Source organism: Lethenteron reissneri, chromosome 34 (genome assembly GCF_015708825.2).
Source record: "Lethenteron reissneri isolate LAM-NWPU_2019-01 chromosome 34, ASM1570882v1, whole genome shotgun sequence".
Taxonomy (NCBI): domain Eukaryota; kingdom Metazoa; phylum Chordata; class Hyperoartia; order Petromyzontiformes; family Petromyzontidae; genus Lethenteron; species Lethenteron reissneri.
Window position 1 is genome coordinate 5,558,623 of NC_083812.1, and position 14,757 is coordinate 5,573,379.

General features: G+C 48.7%; 1 protein-coding gene across 1 annotated transcript in view; it reads right to left on the minus strand.

Moving 5' to 3' along the window:
• The window catches only part of LOC133350589 (cadherin-related family member 2-like), a 51,321-nt gene that overhangs the window by 35,997 nt on the left and 567 nt on the right, over nt 1-14,757 (minus strand). Inside the window, 2 exon segments of the mRNA XM_061565083.1 lie at nt 8,169-8,231; nt 9,249-9,310. Of these exon segments, the coding sequence (XP_061421067.1) occupies nt 8,169-8,231; nt 9,249-9,310 (125 nt within the window).

Below are 14,757 nucleotides of genomic sequence, written 5' to 3' on the forward strand. Positions count from 1 at the left end.
ACTGTGGTGCATACATTTGTAGGACTTGAAATATCACGCGCCACGCGTTCTGTTGCTATGCAAGCGAGCAGCATGCAGTGGGGGGCATCTGAGGACACGGTTGTTGTTGTCGTGGCATTAAGGGGGGGGTCGTTAAGAGACGCGACAGGTGTTAGGGGTAACCGAGGACGCAGGCCGGTGATTGGTCAGGAGGGTGAGTGGCTAATGACCGGCGCCGGCCTGGCGGCAATAACATGGTCATGTGAGGCTGGGGGCCTGGGGGCGAGTAGCAAAGCGGGGGGTGAGATAATTGATTGGGACTGATTGCTGCGGGGATAAAGGGCACAGCGTAACGGAGAAACGGGAGTCTTGGTTGGGGTTGGAGTTGGAGTGGTTGGTGCCCGGGACAGAGACGGAGCAGCAGTGAGCAGGAATAGATACGATAAGGGTAGACAGAGAGAACACAGTGTACGGTAGCAGTGGATAGAGAGAATACAGTGTACGGTAGCAGTGGATAGAGAGAATACAGTGTACGGTAGCAGTGGATAGAGAGAATACAGTGTACGGTAGCAGTGGTAGCAGTGGACGGAGTGAGTACAGAGTAGGGTAGCAGCGGAGTAACGGACTATGGGAGAGAGGGAGAGAGAGCGAGCAAAGTCGCGGAGCGGAGCGAGCGAACGGGGAGACATGGAGTGTTGTTGATGGCGGGTTGTACATCGGAGCGAACGGAGAGACACGGAGCGATGATGAGGAGGAGGTGTGAACTCTAAAGCGTGAATTAACGAGACGAGAAAGACAACGAGAGTACGAGTCCTACAACTGGTGTTAGAAGTGATTGAAAGAACTACGCCGATATGTCAAAGAAAATTGCGAAGAAGAACAACTTGCCGGCGGCCTCGTCGGCCGACAGCAGCGATGCGGACGTGATACCTCCTTCGGGAATGGAGGCTCCCGCTTCCCCGGGGGACGCGACTGATGGGGCGCCGCCGCGTGACGAGGGCGACCCGAACGACGAGGATGAGCCGAGCCCGCCTCACGTATGGAGAGCTACGATGGCGGCGTGGGAGGTCAGGATGGCGGCGCTCACACAAGAATTTGAACAATTTATGCAGACGATACAGGAGGCGCCGACGGGATCGGATCAGCGGCCGCACGACCTCGTTACATCTGCGGGGGCCGGCGGCGCGGCTGGATCTCCCGATGCGCCAGGTGCACAGCTGGACGTTGTGGAGGAGCCGGAATCGCTGCCTTCAAACACGCCACGCCGACTGCACGTGGAACGCCTCGAGGTTACAGTCGGCGACTGGACGGCGTTTACACGACGATTTCGGGCAGCGTATGAGTTGTTCGGGTGGACGGAAGCTAAAGCGCTACGGGCCCTGCCAACGGCCTTGGACGACGACGCGATGGCGACGTTCTACGGCCTGCCTCTGGGGGTTCGCTTGTCGTTGTTAGGGATATTCGCGGCGATGCAGGACATTTATGAACCTTGATCGGTCGCCAAGTGCAAGTTTCAGTTGAGGCGACGGGCGGGGGGGGGGGAATCTCCCCTCGCGTATCGCAGTGCGCTATTGACCCTCGGCCAAGCGGCTTACCCGGCAATGGATGAGGCTGCCCTTGATTCCTTGGCCCAGAAGAAGCTGTTGCAGATGGCGAAGGAGCTACGAGTCGTCCTCTCACTTCCCAGCGACAGCGACGACGATGGGTCATCTTTGCAGATTGCCAGGAACATCCAGGTCAACCTGGATCTTCGCGACGAGCCATCGGCGGTGCCACCACAGCCCATGGTGGTGGGCGTCGGTGCGGATGGGGGCCTACCGGAGTGGGAGCCGACGTCGCTGACGGCAGCGGCCGCACGACCGCCGTTGGGCCCACCCCGCCGCTCGGGGACGGGCGGACGTGGCGGTCCGCTGACGTGTTACGAGTATGGGCGTCAATGACACTTTACACGGGACTGCTGGAGACGGAGAGGCGTCTTCCCGCGATCATCAGGAGGCTACAACCGCGGATTCTACCCAGCGCAGGATTATCAGGCGAGTCGCGACACATGCAATACATGGCCGTATCCTACACCTCACCCATCCGCGACACCACACACTGTTGATCCCCCTTCGTATGATGCACAGGGGAATGCTGTATGGGGTGCGTTGGCTCATCGTGTTTTGGGAGCCGCGCCGGGTTCGTCGGATGTGATGGCGCTTGTTCAAGGGGTTCAGGTTCGAGTCATTGTTGATACGGGGGCTTTGGCAACACTTATTTCCTTGCAAACTTTCCGATTATTACCAACCTCGCCCCATGTTTTGGAACCAGTGGATGGCCCTTGTATAGCGGCAAATGGGGGCAGTTTGGGAATTTTGGGTCGAGTACTTGCAACGATACAAGTCGGGGAGGTGTGCGTAACTGGATACATTTTGGTTTCATCTGTTTTGGCTGTACCTTGTTTGTTAGGTACGGATTTTTTGCTAAAGATGCCTATTAAGATTTTGATTGAGAAGGGACGATTGGAATTGCCATCAGGGAAGTGCCTAAAATTTTTGGGAACTCCGTCTAAATTTGCTCGTGTCAACGCTGTGGTTCAGGCGGTGGTTAGCCGCATGGTGCGCCTTCCGCCTGCGACGCAGATGCTTGTGCCATTAAGGTTGAAAAAAGGGCTGTCAGTGGGTAACTTGGAGGAAGGCATTCTGTTGTCACCCTCAAATGCCGTGGCACGAATGCCCTCTTTGGTGGGTGCTTTTACAATGGTGTCGGCGACGGCCGAACCGTTCATTCAGATTGTGAACACGGGGCACGAGCCGGTCGTTATTCAAGAGGGGACTATGTTGGCGCACGCGTTGGTCGCGCGGGGTTCGGAAGGAGATGCGTGTTTGGCAGCTGGGGGTGGTGACACGCTGCCACGGGAGGAGGAACCGAGCTGGTTTCGCGATTTGTATGAATGCAACAACGATTTGACACCCGAGCAGCGGATGCGGTTAAGGGAGTTGCTTTGGGAATTCAGGGACGTTTTTAGTTCAGGGAAGTTTGATGTCGGTCGCACGACCTTATTGCGACATCACATTGATACTAGGGATGCGCCCCCAATTTGATTGAATCCTCACCGTGTGAGCCCGCTGGAGAAGGATTGCATTCGGAAAACGGTTTACGAGATGTTGCAACAGAATATCGTCTCCCCTTCTTCCAGCCCATGGGGAGTTCCGATCGTATTGGTTAAAAAACGAGATGGTTCTCTACGATTTTGTGTGGATTACCGCAAATTGAATAAGGTTTCAGTGGCGGATGCATACCCGCTCCCGCGCATTGATGACTCATTGGACGCATTGTCCGGTGCAAAGTTTTTTTCCACTTTGGATCTCTTGTCTGGCTTTTGGCAATAGCCCTTGGACAAGGAATCTAAACCGAAGATGGCCTTCCGCACGCCACAAGGGTTGTTCCAATTTAATGTGCTACCGATGGGGCTGCACTCCGCGCCAGCCACCTTTCAAAGATTGATGGAACTTGTTTAGTCTGGATTGCAGTGGGAGTCATGTTTGATATACCTTGACGACGTCATTGTGTTCAGTAAGGATTTTGAGGGACATTTGCAGCGGCTACGGGCTGTGTTTGGCAGGGTACGGGACGCCAATTTGAAATTTAAACCCCAAAAATGCCATTTGTTGAGAACGTCTGTTAAATACTTGGGGCATGTGGTAAGTGAAGCGGGGGTCGCCACAGACCCGGAGAAAACCAGTTGTGTACGTGCATGGCCAGTGCCTAAGACAGTGTCGGAAGTACGTAGCTTCGTGGGATTTGCGTCATACTACCGTCGATTTGTTAAAAACTTTGCCACAATTGCGAGGCCGCTGCACACGCTGACTGCTAACGGTAAGACGTTTCTGTGGGGTGACGAGGAACAGCGTTCGTTTGAAATGCTCCGGGACGCTTTGGCGGACGCACCGCCGCTCGGATATCCAAATTTTGCGGAAATTTTTATTTTGGACACCGATGCCAGTGATAATGGCATCGGCACTGTATTGTCGCAAACGATTGACGGAGTTGAAAGGGTCGTCGCGTATGGCAGCCGTGTACTGTCCCCGGCAGAGCAAAGATATTGTGTAACACGCAGGGAATTGTTTGCGATTGTACACTTTGTGCAGCTGTATCGACCATACTTGTACGGGCGGCAATTTTTGGTCCGCACCGACCACGCAGCACTACAGTACTCCTTGCGGATCGATCAACCCTCGGGCCAAATGGTCCGCTGGCTTGAGGCCTTGCAGGGATACTCATTCACGGTCCAGCACAGAAAAGGGACGTGTCATATTAACGCGGATGCTCTGTCCCGATTGCCTCAGTCATCGGGCTTGTGTAGATGCTCCAAGGGATCGCTGCGCTGCGGGCCGCTGCTGCAGGGCATTCTGGCCATGGCCGCCGCAGCCGATTCAGACCGGGTTGACGAAGCACCGGCTAAGGAGCCTGGGTTGCTGGGATTGTCACGGGATCGTTGGGCGCGCTTGCAAGCGAACGATCCTTCGCTTACCAAAATGAGGCTTCGGCCTCTCGTTCCAAACAGTCGGATGATCGGGCCTTTCTTCGACTCGTTGACGACCTCCTGGTCAGATGGGATGTCGTCTTGCAGAAGTATTGTATTGTGGTACCATTATGTTTGAGAGGGGAACTTATTCGCGACACGCACGAGCAATTGATGCACTTGGGGGAGAAGAAAACGGCTTTGACTCTGAGTAACGATTTCTATTGGCCGGGATTACAGAATGATGTTCATTTGTATGTTAAGGCTTGTCACGAGTGCGCACGGCGGAAGGCGCCGGCACAGCCATATCGGGTACCATTGCAGTCGATACGTGTTTCGCGGGTGAACGAGATTGTAGCCCTTGATATTCTGGGACCGTTCCCCGTTACCCCGCGGGGTCACAAATACCTGCTTGTGGGGGTCGAGTACCTCACTCAGTGGCCTATGGCATGGCCGCTAGCGGCCCAATCGGCAGGATCGATCGTGGAGGCCTTCCTGCAGGGTTACGTTTTTGACCAAGGTGCCCCGGAGCACCTGCTTACGGACCAGGGTAAGAATTTTTTGTCCCGCCTATTGAAGGAAGTGTGTGACGCATTGGGTTCAAGGAAAATTCAGACATCCCCATACCACCCGCAAACCGACGGGATGGTCGAGCGTCTTCATCGAACATTGACATCTATGTTGTGCCAAAATAGATGTCAATGTTCGACAGACTGGGATCTACATGTCCCGGCGGCCTTGGCCACTTATAGATTAGCCCCACACGCTTCAACAGGGTATTTACCCTTCTATTTGATGTATGGTCGTGAACCAGAAGCCCCGGCCTTGGTCAGGCTGGGGGTGAAATCTAAAGGGAAGTCGCCAGCGGTGCCTGTCCCCATGCGTGAGGCATTGGATCGGTTGAAAGAGGCCAGGGAGGCCTCGCTGGGAAATACGGAACGAAGGCAGGCGGCTAATGAGCGCCTGCACGGTACACAGCCTCCACGTGAGCCATGGCATGTGGGGGACAAGGCCTGGTTACATTGTCCGATGGTGCCGGTAGGCACATCACCGAAATTCCATTGGTCCTGGCAGGGGCCCGTTGAGATTGTGGAAGTTCGTCGGGATCAGAGTGTGAGGATTCGATACGGTCGCCGATTGTGGCACATTCACCCGTCGCGCTTGAAGAGATATGTGGTGCCTTATGATGCGTCATCTCTCATCCCGGAATGGCCTGTATTGGATGTGTCTGACGAGCGTACTGTGCGGCGACGGGAGAACGCACCTCAGCAGTCTACCCCCCGTGTGTCTGCAGGATCGCCGTTTTTGAGTCAGGGGACACCCCGGGACACACGAGGCCACGTTGGGGTCGCATCGACAAATGGCCGGTGTAACGAAGATGGGCGCACGTTTCGGGCAGGACGCTGCCCCGCGTTCACGGACAGAGATACCCTGCCCCCTGTTCAGTCGAGCCGGGGTGACGGACTGGCTGCGGGAACCCGCTCAAGAAGACTGACTTTTTCTTAAAACTTTGGGAGTTGGGGATCGTGTACATTTTGTTGTGTGTTGTGTTTTCTGCGTGATGCGTTGTGCTTAGCCGGGACGCCTAACTTTTTCAACAGGGGGTGGGGTGATGTAGAACTTGAAAAATCACGCGCCACGCGTTCTGTTGCTATGCAAGCGAGTAGCATACAGTGGGGGGCATCTGAGGACACGGTTGTTGTTGTCGTGGCATTAAGGGGGGGTCGTTAAGAGACGCGACAGGTGTTAGGGGTAACCCAGGACGCAGGCCGGTGATTGGTCAGGAGGGTGAGTGGCTAATGACCGGCGCCGGCCTGGCGGCAATAACATGGTCACGTGAGGCTGGGGGCCTGGGGGCGAGTAGCAAAGCGGGGGGTGAGATAATTGATTGGGACTGATTGCTGCGGGGATAAAGGGCACAGCGTAACGGAGAGACGGGAGTCTTGGTTGGGGTTGGAGTTGGACTGGTTGGTGCCCGGGACAGAGACGGAGCAGTAGTGAGCAGGAATAGATACGATAAGGGTAGACAGAAAGAACACAGTGTATGGTAGCCGTGGATAGAGAGAATACAGTGTACGGTAGCAGTGGATAGAGAGAATACAGTGTACGGTAGCAGTGGATAGAGAGAATACAGTGTACGGTAGCAGTGGTAGCAGTGGACGGAGTGAGTACAAAGTAGGGTAGCAGCGGAGTAGCGGACCTTGGGAGAGAGGGAGAGAGAGCGAGCGAAATCGCGGAGCGAGCGAACGGGGAGACATGGAGTGTTGTTGATGGAAGGTTATACATCGGAGCGAACGGAGAGACACGGAGCGATGATGAGGAGGAGGTGTGAAGGTAAGGAGATTAAAGAAACTCGCACCATTATTTCAACTGCGGTGCCAGGAAATCGAATCAAACCAACAATCCCTGGATTTCATAGTGCAGCGTGCCAACCATTGCACTACGGCAGCACCTGGACGTACGAGACACTTTACGGCAGTACCTACGGATTGCTGACGCGCCCATACTGGGCATCCAGATCCCCCCTACCTGCAGTCTCCCTTCCTGAAGCCTAGCCCCCCCCCCCCCCAATGCCCCCCCTACCCCTACCCATGTGGCCCCCCACTAATCGTGGAGGCAGGCCATGGCTCGGGGCACGTGGGGGGGTGGGGGGTCATAGGGGGGTGTTGGGAAAGATACGGGAAAGATACGGGAGGGGGGTGAGGGGGGCGGCTGAGGGAAAGGGAGTGTGGGTGAAGCGGGCCCTTTGTCGTACTTTGCATTTAATTTGCGATGTTTTGTGGTAATTAGTCGATTAAACTTAATCCACTTTGAAGGTCATGTAATGCCAAGTGATGGCGTAGCAAATGAAATAATTTAAGAAAAAAAACCTTTCCTCACAATTAGAATACTGTCAAATAAGGTGGAATATTTAAAATCTACAACTGAACATCAGTGGCGGCTCCTGCAAAATCGCTCAGGGGGGGCAAATGTCTGGATAATTGATAAGGATAAGGTCCACCCATGCAATGGATAAATTAACAGCTCAAGCATGTAAAGGCAACTTCACTTCTTTAATATTAATGAAAAATAAAGTGACTCTTACAATACATCTTGTTTGTTTCTATACTCACTATTAATACAATCCACTCAAGTTTATTTTATTAAAGATTCCACTAGGTGGCGACAAATTATATTGTTGGATGAAACGTGCTTACGTATGATGACGTAAGCACGTTAGGGCGAGCCCACCCGGAAGCCCCCCGTTCGAAAAAAAACATCTTTGAATGTAAGTCTATGGGGCCACTCGGGGCGATTCTCAGCCGGAGTGAAATCGCCCAAAAAGAGGCGGTACTCCACAGAATGTGACATGACGCTGATTGGACTATATCCAGAGGCACAGTGACGGCTAGCGTGACTCTGTGGTTGAATGACATTGGTGGTGCGTCGCCCAATCGCCCTAATGAAGAAACCGCCCCTGCTGAACATGTAAAATTCCAACTTTCCCCATGTGAAAAAGCATTGATTTGATTGGCCAGTGTCGTACAGTATCAAGGGATATCGTTGCTTGTTTAGCTCACATCTGGTCACGAAGATGCTACGTTGGATTTGTGTAAAGTAGAGACATGTTTTTACTTCACTTGCAGTGTATAAATTTAATATGTAAACTATGAGAAATCCCATCACATAACTCAACAGTACTTACCTATTGGCGTGTCTTCAATTATTGTATATACCCCATCACCTTGAAACACTGGAGGAGTGTTACCTGTATAAAACAAAAACAAGATTTTTTGAGTATTTTGTGTTACCGTCATCACTGTTTTATAAGTTATCTGCCCAGGGCCAGGTCCCAATGGCACAAGTCTCTTCTGTCCCATAGAATCCTGCACTCCATGAATCACCCCCACAAGACCACACTCCACACAGGACTAGAATCAGTGGCGCAACTACGTCATGAGCTCGGGGGTTGTTCGGGAATCGGCCAGGTGGAGCCCCAATATTTGATTTGTCTCGCACTGTCGCACCTCGGTTATATAAATCGTCTGATGAAGCTGGTTGTAATTACTGGCGAAACGTCGTATTCAGATTGTAAATGTTGTGGCTTGGCTCTCCAACACACCGGTGTGCTGTACGTTCTGTTTAAGTGACAATACTTACTAGTTGGCTGTGTCGGGTGGTGGTGGGTATTAACGACACATTTATATATTTACGCGATCCGACCCCAAAAAACCCTCTATTATGGATGATATTGGTCGCGAAAGCCTCCGTGTTAAACTCCTCTTGCCTAATCACATCATGGCGCTCCTTATAGGGGCGTTTCGTCTAAGCAACATTATTTTTCGTTCTTTTACACTTTTGTCCAAAACATAATCTCGTGGTGGTTGTAAAAAGAGGGCCCCAAGTCGTAGCTTTGGTCACGGCGGGGTAGGTGGGGGAATGGGGGGGCAAGGCACCCCCTGCCACCACACTAATTACGCTACTGACTAGAATTATTGAACCGTAGCTGGGGGAGTATCGTTGAGGTGGTTTCCCCCATTTTGCTTTGCTCAGCAGTGTTTTATTATTCAGGTTGATACATATTACTGTACAATTTCTAGTGTGCTGTTTATTTTGGTCACTTGGCATTTTCGATCTTTCGGCCTGCGCTCAGCAGATGCGATCAAAAAAAGTGCGCGCATTGAGAGTGTATTTATTACAAAAATGTGTGACATCAAACGGCAGTGTTGTATAGGGGGGTGAACGGTGCAGTAGCTTGATTTCAGATTGAATTGAAGGCGTTTACCTTTGACAAAATGAAGAAGGCAGGTTAATAAACAAATCCTAAGTGCAAGTGGCATGCCCGTCCTGGAAGAGAGGCACACGCATGTACGAAACACAGAAACATAACATTAACTTTCAAAAGTAGTTTTTTACTTTAGCAGTACTTTGAAAATACTGCACAATCAATCGGACATCTTCAGTCTGTCTGGTTTGGCTTCATATTCACAAAAGCAATGTCAGCCGACAACACGTTGGAACAGCAGGCACCAGACAAAATACAAGTGACATTATTGATATTCTTGCAGGGTTGCAAAGCTGAAACTTGGCACAGATAAGGTTGGACAAAAGTTCTAAATAAATTCAAGTTTGAATTCTGAGAGACCATACCATGTAATGTGTTTCCTTTGGTGTGTGACGGTGAAGCCAATTGCAGTCAATGCCCACTACCAGTTAGGAATATCATATACAATGTATTTACTGCAATTATTATATTTATGTTTTCTAGTGTGAAATAATTGTTGAAATAACATTTACAAAAAAGTGTAAATGTATACTGAGGTGTGCAGAAATTAAGTCTACAGTACTGCAAAGGAGGATGGTGCGAGAATGATGGCAGGTTGGATGATGGATGGAAATGCCTTTGGAAAGCAACTCACCAAAATGAGAGCAGCTAAATGGGGGGAGGGGTATGCCTTAAGTAGATGGACTACAAAACTGATGCAGTCGTGTCCTGCATTTCTCCATGAATGTTTACTATTTGGGAAGCCAGCTGAAGATGGTATTATACCGTACTCCATCCACCATGTCAATGTAAGAACTATAGAATATGCCAAATGGGAAGACATGCATAAATCAAACCAAACCACACACGTTTGATTTGCCTCGTGGCAGATGCACATGCATAGACTATACATGTACATTTGTATCGAGTTGCTAACTTTAGAAATCATCACGTTCAATTTATATTCGGGCATTGGGTGCATACTAATTTATCGGTGACACTTCATAGCAGTTCCCAGTCTCATGTATTTCACAGCACTGAGTGTACTCAGAATACAACAGTGTGCATTGTATAACTGTGGTGCCTAAATGGACTGTGCATCACGTCCCGTGCACCAACAAATGTGGGCGATGTGGCGATTGCCGCTATGTGCGGCGATCGCCTCTTGTGTCATCAAGAGAGGCAAAAGCCATCGATCCGGCCTACTTCTCCGCAAGCGATGCGCGACGTGATGGACGGTGAGTACCCTTGCGTGCGCCACACCTGCATGTGCTTGTGCTCAAGAGGCCTCTACGATGCCCGCGGTGCAAACGAGCTCAATATCCTGCTCCCCGTTTGCGTACGGTGAGAGGGCAGCTCTTACCAAGTGTGGACATTCCTGGTCCTGTAGCCCAACAGGCATGTGTTTATCTTCTTGGTTCTTTCGGTAAAGTCACGTAGAATGGAAACAATAAAAATAAAATAAAACATAATAAAATAATTCTCACGACGTTTCGGCCACAACGCAAGCAGCCGTCATCAGGTGAAGACCAGGTCTGCTTGCGTTGTGGCCGAAACGTCGTGAGAATTATTTTATTATGTTTTATTTTATTTTTATTGTTTCCATTCTACGTGACTTTACCGAAAGAACCAAGAAGATGAATCCCTGCAGTCACGAAAGCTTTAAATCGAGGCATGTGTTTATCTATCCAGAAAATCATGAGACTCAAAGGTTTGCTTTTAAGGAGAGTTCTACATTGGGATATTTGGTCAATTCTCAGGGCGTGGTTTGTGAAGGTATATTTTTTTTGGGGGGGGGGGCAATCCCCAATCCCCTGCAGCTTGCCCCCCACATATTCCTCCCCCCCAGTGGGGGAATGGGGGGTGAGAAAAAAGTTTTGGAGCTCAGCCTCGGATAGGGTCGGCTGAAATTAAGCCCTGCCAATTCCATTAAGGAGATGTTTCATGAGACAGTAAACCAGAGACTCCTTGAGAAACCCCACTCATTAAAGCGGATAACTCAAAGGTCCACATAAGATTGATTCACGAGCCCATTTTCTGTACTGTTATTGTCTGTTTGTCCAGAGGGCCCATCGTATTTACGAGTTTCACGAACGGGTAAATGTACATTTTAGATTGTAACACGTGCTTAAGTTGTCGTTCGGCGGGATTGTAGAGTTGCATGATCGTGATAAAACTCTGATGGATGAGATCATCATTGGCAGCCCAGTGATCTTACTGACTGTGTTGTTCTCGTCTTAAATATTTATTGGGAGGGGGAAAGCAGAGACATCTCTCATATGGCTCCCTGTAGGTGAGGTTGCCATTTGAGGTACAAAAAAAATCTGGAAATATTATGGGAAGTGGAATATCTCACAATATATCGGACGAGGGGTACGCATAGTACCACTGCACTCACGAGTTGATTAGGGATAGGGTAAGCCTAGTTACTACTCGCTAGTTCATTTGGGGATGGTGTAGAACTAGCAAGAGTCACATTAGGTGAGTAATTCCTGTATGTAATCCATTATTATTAGTCAGTTAGCCAGTCACTGAGTCAATACAATACTGTATGTGACTAGAACAGCAATCAGGAGGTTTTCCCTCCCATCTGTCTCGATCCCACTCAAGCTGATTGTGTTCCATTGCACAACGCGTGACAGCGAAAGGCAGTCACGTATGCTCTCGCTCCGATCTCATTGGAAGTTGCCGCCCAGGTGCCCGCTAGTGGGCAGCTTGAATCAGAATTGTTCAGAATTGGGGGAAGTGGGGGGCATCAATGAGATCTTTAGAATGGGAAATTCTGCGGCAAACATTGCTGCCGATGATTGCCGGCAATGATTGCCTTAAAATTGCCCTCGTGGATCGTGGTCTATTACAGATTTCCCAGGAGAGCCATCTCAAAACGAGGCCAATCCTCGATGGGGAAAAAACTAGGACAGGCGGCAACTCTACCCAAAGGCAGGAAAATAAAGATGGTTCCAAGAGGTGTGTGCCACCACAGCCACACAGCACACGAGGTGGCACGTGCTGTTCCTCTCATCCAGTTCCCCATATGCTGTTAGTCATTACTTTATTTTGGGTAATTCCGGTAATAACTTTCAGATATCGTTTTCAAATGTTATTTTACACTTGTGAACTTCACACATACATACCTGTCAACTCCTTATCAGTGTCTACCTAATTACAGATCAATTCAGACCTTATTGGTCACCCCGTGCCCTTATAAATCTCAACGTTCATCCTACAAAGTCCCATCACAAGGGATAAACACAAATAGACAAAAAAATTTTTGCCCGCATTTGAAACGGCTGTACGCCGTATGGACCTGAAAAACTCAATTTCCCTGTTCAATAATATGGGTAAACCGTATGGGTTGACAGGTATGTCCATAATCGTCATCGGCATCATCACCCACGGTCTATCAACGGCTGGGTGAAGGCCCCCACACCCCAACTTCGCTGTCACCATCCCTCACAATAAATCCAGCAAGGCTCCTGCACATGAGCTCATCTCGTCACTGCACCTCCTCGCACACGTGTTCCTCTCCTGTGGCTGCCATTTTATCACCGGTGACACCCGTCGGCCAACGTCCCATCAAAGTGTGCTGCCCAAATTCCATTGACTCTCCTCGATATCTCTCACTGGCATGATGATCTCTCTGACTTGCGTATGCGTCCCCGAATACTCCCGAACCATGGGTTTAGCTTCCTTAAGTGTAATTACCAGCACGCGTATTTCCATGTTTTTTTGAGTACTTTTCAGATTTTATTAAAATATTTTTTTTGCCAGTGTTCACGTATCTGATCCATAAATCATACCAGGTAAAGGGTACTGGTTGAAAACGTTCACCTTCAGGCAAAGTGGTATGTTGCTTTTCATGATCCACCTTGCTGGTCTCTTTATTTAATGTTGATTATAATCTGCCTTCATGGCTTGGATATATACAGTACGTGTGTGTTGTGCTGTTGTGTTCTCCCGACAATGCTTTTAATGTTTCGGAAACTGCAAAAAAACAGCCCATCACATTAAGTTTGGTTTGTCACCATTGGCTCAATTACAGGCCTAAAAATTACGAATATTGATTGTCTTTCATGCGACAAACACAGATCTCTGCGTTCCCAATTTAATTGTCTAAAGATAAAAATGTTAGAATAAGTTTCCCCCCTTTTATCTGGCAACAAAAAGGGGAAAAACTTATTCTCATATTTTGGTACTGGCAAAGGAGGTCCCATGATAAAAATGTTACTTGATAAGGTTTTTCAGGTTTTATGAAAATCTCTTGCGCAGTCATTCTCTGACTCCGGGAGTACTCTGAATATATTGACTGGCTCATGGCATGATACTGCTAATGGTGCAGGAATATGTTTGTCAAAAAAACCCCTCCATAAATATTGTATCAAAAAAATACTATTTAAATGGATATAGTATTTACATGTTATAAAAGCAGCTTTATGTCAATCCACTGAAGGCTGATAGGCCCTCCCCTCAACATATTGGTCATGGGGTTTGACCATACTTCACCACGCTGGTCAGTGTGCATCGTTCGCCGTGTCTGTCTCTGCGTGCTAAAGATAAGCATGCGTATTACTCATTGTTCATTATTGGGGTGGCCGTTAATGGCAGCAAAACAGAGCGGCATTGTCCTTGGTCAGCTATCCTCACACGAGCTTATGACAAGGCCTCACTCCAACGTGTGGTGACTAACGACAGCTGGCACCGTAATAAAAAAAAATGTGGCAATCGCCTGTTTTGTTTAGAAATACTGGTGTGCTCTTTGCTCAGGTGCACCATAAATGATGAATGCGCGATGAGTATGCAACATCGACAAAACAGAAGCATCTAATAATGTTCACGTAATGCTTAAAAGTTATTTTCTGAAAACACCAAATGGGCTTAGCTCTGGCACATGAGCATTGTTTCGTGATACTGTTGAACATTTGTTAACGGTAAACGTACGATACTGAAAGATAGAAACATATATGAATTAAACTTTTTTAAAGTAGAAAATATTCATATACAGTACTTTACTATAATTACGTGCCTTGATTACAGTAGTCATATAAATGGTATATTTATGAAGCAATATGTTTTAATCTTCAACCTTTACACTTTAACTGAAGGTGCACTGTTATCACAGTAATGGAAACGCTTCTTACATTTCTTCGTAATTGTATTAACTTTCGTTTTCCTTTACCACAACATCATTACAAAGTCTACCATTTCTCACTTTGGGTAACATGTAGGCGCTATGCTAGATTCAAGTCATCTAACAAAATGACAAAAACTACAATCATTTTAGTAATTCTGAAGAATATAAGGAACAAAACTAATTTGGAAACAAATATCACCTTGACATATCTTTCCCAGTTTCCCTCCACGTAAAAAGTACGTAAAATGCGTAGTATTTTTTACGTGGCGGGACACAAGGCCTTAATATTGGTGCAATATAAGCAAACTCTGAACCAGTTTTGATCAGACACTTTGTGCCGAATCGGGTCAAAAAGACACGTTCTGTTACATTTTATTTCAACGAACTAAACACTTTTCC